Source organism: Clytia hemisphaerica, unplaced genomic scaffold, assembly GCF_902728285.1.
Source record: "Clytia hemisphaerica strain Z4C2 unplaced genomic scaffold, Clytia hemisphaerica genome assembly, whole genome shotgun sequence".
In the NCBI taxonomy this organism is placed as follows: Eukaryota; Metazoa; Cnidaria; class Hydrozoa; order Leptothecata; family Clytiidae; genus Clytia; species Clytia hemisphaerica.
This window is the reverse complement of record NW_027104060.1, coordinates 1,824,375-1,834,593: the sequence shown is the minus strand read 5'-3', so window position 1 is coordinate 1,834,593 and position 10,219 is coordinate 1,824,375. Positions and strand designations below refer to the sequence as shown.

Below are 10,219 nucleotides of genomic sequence, written 5' to 3'. Positions count from 1 at the left end.
ACCCATACCATTCACCAATATTAAAAAATTTGCTTTCTCGCCATAATAAGTAGAAAATAAGCTCCTCGCCATACCTTATCGGGGAAAAGAAATGTCGGGGAAAAGTGACGAAAATTTTGAGGGGATGACGAAATTTTCCCCCGACAAACTTTTTTCCCGATATTTCATCACCCGACCAAAACTTTTACCCGATTTTTTTATCCCAGACCAAAACTTTTACCCGATTTTTTAAACCACAACCAAAATCTAGATCTAAATTTTTTACACCTTTATTATTATTAACCGAAATTAGTGCTTTAAACGTCGAATAACAAGATCTTTTTTCGAGCTAGTGAAGAAAACCATTTCATTTGGACAATTTAGTTGGGTGAAAGTGACTAAATTGCAAATTTCGTCGTGGAAAAATGACGAATTTGAAATTTTGGTCGGGGGAAAGTGACAAAAATGCCTCTAGGTGACAAAATTTTTCCCCAACGAAAAAAAAACCCGACTAAAAAAAGTCTGACATTTTTTTCCCCGATAAGGTATCTGAATTTTAGGATATTTGCTTCTCCCTCAAGGTAGTCTTGAGTAACTTTAAATGTGGTTTGTGCGTGGTTTTGTATCTTAAAGACTTTTGCTTCGCAACGAGCTAGGCACACCTCGAACACTTATTATGCTAACAACTGCTAGAAAGTTTCCCTTTGCGTTCAGTGCGTAATTGCAGAGCTAATTATTTAATTAAAAAAGATTTTGAAATATCAATGTCCTGAAAACAACCACAAGGCTCATTATTGCGAAGCTACCATAACCCCTGCAAAGTTAACACCATGCGGCAAGCCATGATAAAATCGTTTGTCTTTGTGGCATTCTGTGAGAGGGTTTATCAGCAAATTCAATTACATATTTTAATCACGTTCTTAACTATGAGCAATTAAAGCAGATTCTTCTTTGAAAACGACCCAATGAGGTTCAAGTATTGATTAAATGAACCAATAACATTCAAGTATAAACATATTAGCCAATAGGATTTGAGCAGGATGATCACGTGTGATGATCCATTTCTTCCCCTATATAAGCTTCATTGAAAATGTCTTTCATTTATTTACACCCACAAGTTGAAGTAGGGTTTACTTAACTTCGATCAATTCACTGACAATATATCATTGGGAAGGAAAGAAAGTGGCACCATGTTCTTCAACTGTTTCGCCATCCTTTCTTTGGCACTTGCTGTACATGGTAAGAAATCATGATTCTTTTAAAAGCTGTCAGTAGCCGGCGTTCTCATGGAGAACGAATTTGTGTAGGAGAGCACATTTTTATTACAAAGTATTTATCTATCCATTACATTAAAAGATAATTACTTCGTAACAAAATTGTGCTGAAAGTTTATTGCTGGTTGACTCTATAAAATAGTAAAAACTGGTAAAAAACGACAAAAAAACAGCCTTTTGTCGATCAACCAGCAATAAACTTTGTTTGATATCTTTTGATTGAATGAATATTTTTGAAAAATTTTTTCACATTGATGATGATCTAAGATTGAAGAGTCACTCCTGTGAAAATGGTAATTATACCATATTTCTACAAAAAGTTGATTTTTTTCTTCTTCATTTTTCATTTTCATTTTCCTTTTTTTTTCTCAATTTTTCTACTTGATAATATTCCACTCACGAATATCTTTTTAACGAGCACAAAATCGCAACTTGATTCGAATTCTATCAAAAGTTACAGCCATTTTTTTCTCCAGCTGCAAATTATTTCGAGACAGACTTTATTTGAATTTTATAACAATACATTTGACAGGTTTATTCAGGGATATGTTATAGCGGAGCTGGATAACGCACATTTAAAAAAGGCTTGTTCTATCTCTGTCCCTGACATTAAAATTTGATATGAAATTTAACTTTTTTAATTACAAACTCGTGAAATTTGGATTTCCTCTTAGCCAATGATTCTGCTGCTGCATTTATCGTTCACGATTAAAAACTTTTAATTATCAAGAGGGTCTGTAAAACATTGGTGAATGACAATTTAAAAAAATGAAAAACATTATTTTCATAAAGTTATAAGAAATTTCTTCTGTAAGATTATAAATAGTACTTTTTCATTTGAAATACCGCGCTACACCGCGGGGTGCCTCACTTTCTAACTGATATTTTCAGATAGCAAGTCGGTATGTCTGATTATGGAAAAAATTTCAAGTCAATTGAAACAATATTTGTCAAAATATTTACATCCGAAATTTTTAAAGAGAAATCATGAAAGCTTCTCAAATTCATAACACACGCTGATAAAAATAGATTTCATTTACAAGGAAGCTTTTGGGGTATCTTCTACAAATATTATTTTGATGAAAAGCGGGAACATCATAGCAAAATATGTGCAAATGTACTACATGAATACTTTCTCTGCTTCATTTTTCTTATAAAAACAGAACACTCAAGGGGACAGAGATAGATTTCTATTATCAACAGTCCCGGGGGGGGGGTACTTAGGCAAAATGGATGCCGGGTATGTGCGAGCCATAAGGGTACCTTTTCTCATTCCTCAAAAGTCTCTCAAAGGGGTACAAATTCAAAGGTTAGTCTCTGAAAGGGTCCCGAAATCACAAAAATCAAAAATTTCTCTCTCAAAGGGTCGATTTTCGATTTTCGGCTCGGACATACCCGTCACCTCGCAAACCTAGTACCACCCCCCCCCCCCGGGTCAACAGTTTACAATAGAAAAGACAAAGAAGCAATCCGCTAAGGAATTCTCGTCCTTCATCCAGCTCCGCTATAACATATCCCTGGTTTATTGATTGACCTCCATGAAAAAGAGGTTCAAAGGTTTGACACTTCTGTAAAAAAAGAGGGCTAGTTTAGATGCCGTCATCAGCAAAGTTCCTTGAAGTCCATAATCAATCAGATGTGTGTGAAGAATAAATTTCTCTGATCTTCTGGACTACCGTAACTTGGTAGACATCCCTCCTCTAATTCTGACACCCTTTTTATCAGCTGAAATTGATAGAAAGGTTGAATTTGTTTTTCTTTGCTTAGTGGTCAGAGAGGAATAATCCTCTTTCAATCAGTCATTAAAGCTGTTATATTATTCCTGTCTCTAAAGAAGGGTGTCAGAAATAGACGAGGGATGTCGATATTAGACCAATTTACGGTAATGAAAGATACCTTATTTTTCAGGCAATCCAGTACCAAACTGTGGTACTGTTGTGAAGAATCCAAGAATCGTAAACGGAGTGGATTCAAAAGCTGGACGCTGGCCCTGGATGGTAAGTTAAAAAGTTTTCGCGTGCACTCTTGGAGAAAAATCAATGGTAATAGTCAGGCAGCTTTAGGCAGTCTTTTCTACCAACTTTTATCAAAAACAAGGGAAGGCAAGGAACCAGCTGGCACACAACGTTGTTTTAACATTCACCTAACGTTATATGGCCGTTGTGAACGTTATAAAAACGTTGAAACAACGTTGTGTGCCAGCTTGGGACCGTCTGAACTAGGTCTAAACAACATTGTTTCAACATTCAGCTAACGACCATACATTCATCTAACAATAGTAAACACATCGAGTTTAAATCTCGAAGAAATAGAAACGAGAGAAGGCATCTCTTGAAGGGGAAATGAAAGCCACTTTAATAGAGGGAATTTAGTTCGATTTTTAAATGTAAAGGTTAAATCATATTTTAACTTGATTTCGGTCCGTTCGCCCCAACATTCTCGCAGTCAGCGGCATCTGAGCAAATCACGCCATATCAGAGGGCGCTGTTCGGTACTTTCCACTGTTCGGCAAACTCCTAGCTTTCATTCTCCTCGACGCATTTACAGAGCGTCTAAGTAACCTTCTTGCTGTAAGTGGAGCTGTGCAAATTCTGGCCTGAAAATTTCTTTTTCCCACCCGCCCTACAAAGGCTGCAGGCAACTATCAGAATATTTATTGTTTATAAAAAGGGACAATTTTACTCAAAATATTTCCTGTGTGTAGTTAGCCAAGAATCATGCCAAATAATGAAATACGAATCTCAATTTCTTACTCATCCGCGCAAATGAAAGTACAAGTTAAACTCAATTTTTATTTCTTAATCTTATACACATTTTTTAATAAACAGCTCCGCGATTTTTGGGTTAGGGATGCAATTGCTTAGCATTCTAGCTCATTTTCTGAAGAATTTGCTCTGACCATCCCTGATATTATACCATACGTATTGAGTCTTCAGAGTCTTCTTGGAGATTACCCCGGGGGGGGGGACACTCCAGGTAAGTGACCTACCGGACGTGCAGCCCCTAGGGTAGGATTTTTGGACTTTGGAAAGTGCACTGTAAGGGTTGATTTGTGAGCAAGGGAAAAAGTGCACTGTAAGGGTGTAAAATTTGAGAAAAAAACATTTTGCCCTGAAAAGGGCAAAAAAAATCGAAAAATTGCACTATAAGGGTCGATTTTCAGCCAAATTTTTCCTGCACTGTAAGGGTCCGATTTTAGAGACCTGATTTTTGGCCGAACGTACGGTCGTTTTCAAAATCGAGTGCCCGCACGGGGAGATTACTTATTTCTCATCTGAAACGCCTAAAACACGTGGTTTTCAGAAAAACCAGAACAAATGTGATCGCCAGATTTCGATTAGCTTGATTGGTTAACTTTATATAAGAGAACTTTAAATTTCATTAAATTTGAATCAAAAATTTAACTTGCTAGAGGTTATTACTATCCCTACTCTCGGGTACCTAATAGCCGGGGGAGCCCTAATTAATTTTTCAATATTTTCCACCTAGGACATTCTCATTCCAACCCCCCTCCTGCTTATTGATTTTTTGGAATTTTTTTTGGAAAGTCTCTTTGCCATAATTCTACTGTATTTCGAAAATTTTCCACCCAGGACATTCTTATTCCACCCCCCCCCCAGTTTGGAGATTTTTTTCCAACCCCCTGATTATTCCAAACCCCCGGGCTATTAGGTACCCGAGAGTGTGTTTAAACTTACCTTTCCTTTTTCTAGACTAGACTAGCAACAAAATATTGGCGTGATGGCGTGAATTTTGGGTCCACTGGGGGGGGGGCTCTTATATAAGAGATCAAAAATTTGAATGGCTAAAGGTTATTACTATCCCTATGTTTAATTTTACCTTTTCTTTTTCTAGACTAGACTAGCAACTACGGGTTATAACCTCGATTGCGGTGGCACACTTATCTCTGATCGCTGGGTGTTGAGTGCCGCACATTGTTTTACTGCTGCCGATAAAGACTCACTTACCGCTACTTTAGGTATAGTAAAAAGCCCTATCGGCCAAAACTTAGTCGGCCTTAATTTTAGTCGGCCTTAATTATTAGTCGGCCCTAATTTTAGTCACCTCGTCAAAATTTAGTCACTAAGGGCCGACTAATAATTAAGTTTTGTCATTTTAAATTTTTAGTCGGACCAAATTTTAGTCGGCCCAAATTTTTAGTCGGCCCTAATTTTAGTCAACAAGCCAAAATTTAGTCACTTTAGGGCCGACTAACTATTGGCCGATAAGGTAGAATAAATTTATCGTTGGCCTTGTTGTAGATATTGTACGTGTAAAGCCTAGTAATGTAACACTTTTTTCATCATTCAGATGATAGTTGACGGACTATACAGAATTTTTTTTAACTGATATCAATTTCAACAACAAAAAAAGAAACTTTAACAAATGAACACGTAAAATAAGAACCAATACTAACAAAAAGGAAAATTTAACAAGTTTAAGGTCTATCTACACTGTAATAAAATATTAAATTATTCGAATTTAATTCTTCAATCTTTATAAATTTGGTATCATTGGAAAGATATTAGTTAGTGGAACAATTTGCAATAAAAAAAATCTTTAAAGAAATTCTAAAAATGAAGATGAAAATGAAGAAGAAAAAAATGAAGATCTTGTAGAAAAGTGCTACAACTATCATTTTCATTAAAGTGAATCCTTGATTATCGAACGTCATCACTGTGAAAAAAATTCTCAAAAATAATCATTCAGTCAAAAGATATCAAACAAAGTTATAAGCTAATTGACGTCTAAAAACGCTGTTTTCTGCTGTTTTCTGCTGTTTTTTGGGGGTCAATCACTTATCAACTTTGTATCATAACTTTATATTGAATAAATATTTTAGCAAAATTTTTTTACAGTGATTACCTCCTAAGATCAAAGAATCTCTCCAGTGAAAATGAAAGTTATAGCACTTTTCTACGAGATCTTCATTTTTTTCTTCTTCATTTTCATCTTCGTTTTTGGAATTTTTTTAAAGAACTTTTCATTTTAAATTGTTCTACTTGCAAACATCTCTCCAACGATACCAAATTTATAAAGATTGAAGAATTTCTTCAAAAGTTATAGGTTAATGAAAGTGCACACTTACCGTGAACAGACTTTAGTTAGTTATGTTATTCGTATTGACTTTATTGTTTGATTTCTAGGTGACCTTACAATTAGTCAGGACGAAGAAGGGGAGCAGATAAGAAACGTTAAACAGATCATTCCACACCCGCAATACAATGGGAACACCCTTGACAACGACTATTTGTTGATCGAACTTGACAGCCCTGTAACAATCACCGATTACGTGCGGCCCGCTTGCTTACCATTTGGTCTTTCAAAAAATGCGTTCGATAATGCAAAAAGGACTTGTTATATTACTGGCTGGGGAACAACATCTTCTGGTGCAGATTATATTCCTGATGTAAGTTTTTCTCCTTGTTTTTTTTAAATACACGCTTTTTTAATAAGAATATCCAAACTTTTCAAAGTTTTTGGATGTTCTCAACTTTTTGAGCTTTCAATCCAAAAAAGGTGATCTAAAGTTTTTATTTTCACCATTTTGTGAGTATTTTTTATTGAATTTTCCTACAAAATGTGTGTTTTAGAGTCCGTCCACAAAGCCTCAAAATGTTCTTAATCTTTGCTATCGAAGCCTTACGTTATAAATCATATAAAGTATGATCTCGTCATTCAAAGATTTCTGTTCTTGTATAGTTTGCAGTTGTTATAAAAAGACGTGTAGTGCACTGCCATAATTGCTCTAATTTAGTGTGTCCTTTAATTGCGGATAAATTATATTGGCAATTTCGGACCAATTTAAATCCTCTAATTATTAGTGCGGGTAGTGTTTCTCCCATTTATGATTTCCCTATTTAAATATTTAGTACGGCATAGTTCAAATTTTTCTCAGTGAAAAAGTTGTCGGATTGAAGTCTCCTCCACTCATTAGTGCGGCACCTCCAAAATTATTATTTTTCCGGCCGCACTGAATTAAAGAAATTACGGTACTAAGATGTTCTCATTGGTTTACAGGTTCTTCAAGAAGCATGGGTCAAAGTACACAGTGACAAAAAATGTAAAAGATTATATGGTGCTAGCGAAATCACAGACCGAATGTTTTGCGCTAATCGAGGCAAGAGGAAAGTTCGTGATACATGCCAAGGAGACTCAGGTATGTTAGCCCCTTCACTTCTTTTGTTCTATTAGCCTCAATATTTTCGCATCTTGTCGTATCGGGTTAAAATTGAGGCTTTGTGACCAGACTTTTATTAATTCAAATTAATCCTTAAATACACTCTTCTCGAGATGCATAAATGTATTGTTGTCCTCGTTTTCAAACAGATTTCATTGCTATGAAATTATATATACCATTAATGATAACACCCCCTTCTCATAGACCCACTGGGAACCCTTCCCACTGAAAGAATTGGCTGAAATATAGTCCCGGTGGAAATTTATAATTCAATTTTTGTCCACACTAAAAATAATCAAATAAACCAATCCTCACCTCAAAAAATTTAGCTACTTTTTCCATTCCCACTAAACATTTTCTGAAAACAAAAGAATTCAAATAATTTTCAAATTAAACAATCCCCTCCTATATTGTTGGAAAATTGCAAATCAAGCTAGCAATATATTTGTGTGCACCTTTTCAATATATTGCCGGTATTCGGCAATATACGGTATTATCAATATATATTGCGTACAGTGTATGTAGCCCTTTAGTCAAATAATATCAATTCGCCTTATACCTCAGAGTAAGTTATATTTTAGCATCCTTTCTTTACCAGGTGGTCCATTAGCATGCAAGGATGCATCCACTAACACATGGTATGCCTGGGGAATCACATCTTGGGGAGACGGTTGTGCCATAAGAGGAAAACCTGGAGTCTACGCATCTGTCGTTGAGATGTTAGATTGGATTGGAACCAACACAGGAATAACAGCATCAAAATAAATATAGAGTCCATAATAGTTCCACTCATAAATAACCTAAATGAAACCGGTGTACGGTACGGTGTACGGTGGCCTCTATCTGCCATGTGTTTTATTTTGTTTTTATAGCAGTAAAGATGTACGATTTTATACTTGTTGCCTTGTTTTCCGAAAATGCACTTTTTTTTATTCATATATTTTTGGAGACTTTTCAATTTTTTTTTTAAAACATCAAATTTATACTTAACAGATTTTGCAATTTTGTAAGTCTAGCATTTTTTGATTTAGCGAATGCGTAAGTCTAATATTTCATAGCTAGCAAATCCGTAACTCTAATATTTCATAGCTAGCAAATCCGTAACTCTAATATTTCATAGCTAGCAAATCCGTAACTCTAATATTTCAGACTTAGCCAATATAAGATGGAGCTATTCAGTCTCGAGGGTTAAATCACACACAATTTGAAGGCCATTAGCTTGAAACTTTCAGTGTGAATACACCCTTTAAGGCTACTTAGACTACACAATATATTAACGAACAATATTTGACAATATTGTTTTCGGACCGTAATGTACAAAGTAAATAACATGAACTAACTATTATAAAAAAGAATTTTCTTTCTTTCTGTAAACAATCCCATCCTATATTGTTGGAATATTACAAATCGAGCTTACAATATATTGCCGGCATTCAGCAATAGTTCGTAATTTTCACATTTTCTGCTCGTCGTCGTTATATTATATGTATACTTAACCTATGTACAATATGTGGCGAAAAGACACTTTTTAACAAAACACCTTTAACTTTATATTGGTATATTACTTACTCAGTTTTTTGAATTCACTACCCTCACTTTCCCCAGCTTGAAAAATTGACTTCGTTACACCCTTTTTTTATAAGCATACGGGAAAATCGGGTCGAGGCTCAATATGCTTAGCAAAATCTCATTTTCAGCCTTAGTTTATGCTTATTTATATGCTTAGACTTCGTTTGGTTGATTTTCTTCATGGATACCTTAAGGGAACTAATAATTGCGGGAACTGAATTTTGCGGTTTTTGCAGATTTATGCCCAAACCGTAAAATTAAGTTCCCGCAAAATTCTTCAAATGCGAAAAACAAAGGTCGAATAATTCACAGTACGGCTGTAATTTTCTTTCAAGTGAGAAATCCGCAAAATTAAGTTCCCGCAAATATTAAATATTAAATCTTAAATCTTGAACTGCGAACCGCAAAAATCAGTTCCTGCAAAAAATAGTTCCCTTTAGGTATTTCGAATTTTTAAGTCGGATCATTGATTCGGCTCAAAATATTACAGTTTTTTGTTATTTGGCGCCGCAAGCAAAAATCTTTGGTCTGATAAAGCAGCTTTAAAGTAACCCTAAAAAGGTCAGCGTTTTAGAAAAGCTGCACAAGACCTATGGTCGAATTATAGAGTGAAAACTGTAGTACTTTGGTTGATAATGAGCTATACTTTTTTTATATTTGAAGAAAAGTAATTTGTCTTGTAGTTTTATGGAAAGTAAAAGCTGTATCTCTTGAATATTCTATAAGAAAATAAACTTTACTTTTCTTGTATCTCAAAACGAAAAAGAACAATTCATGTCTTGTATTTTTGAAGGAAAATGAATGTGACGTGTCTTGTACTCTTGAAAGAAAATGAAATCTGCATCTCTTGGATATTTGAAAGAAAATGGTTGTTACTAGTATTTCTTGTATTTTTAAAGGAACATGAATGTGACGTGTCTTGTATTTTTGAAGGAAAATGAAAATTTATACATCTTATATCTCAAAAAGAAAATGAAGACTGCTTTTTTTGTATTTTGAAGGAAAATGAAATCGGCATGTCTTGGATATTTGAAAGAAAATGATTGTTACATTCATGTTTTGAATTTCATGGAAAATTAATGTTGGATATCCTGTATTGTAGAAGGAAAATGGAACCTGTATATCTTCAATAATTGGTAGAAAATCAGTGTTGTCTCTTGTATTTTAAAAGGAAAACAAGAAGCCCAGAGGGCATGAAGGCCCAGCGAATAAAAAT

At 34.8% G+C, this 10,219-nt stretch overlaps 1 protein-coding gene across 1 annotated transcript; it reads left to right on the top strand.

Moving 5' to 3' along the window:
* The first annotated feature begins 1,097 nt into the window (after positions 1 to 1,097).
* Positions 1,098 to 8,758, top strand: LOC136812393 (trypsin-like). Its single transcript, XM_067068882.1, has 6 exons — positions 1,098 to 1,218; positions 3,162 to 3,250; positions 5,109 to 5,232; positions 6,401 to 6,663; positions 7,275 to 7,413; positions 8,033 to 8,758. Exons 1-6 carry the CDS (start codon positions 1,170 to 1,172, stop codon positions 8,197 to 8,199), a joined length of 831 nt encoding a protein of 276 aa, XP_066924983.1. The 5' UTR covers positions 1,098 to 1,169; the 3' UTR covers positions 8,200 to 8,758.
* Positions 8,759 to 10,219: the final 1,461 nt, after the last annotated feature.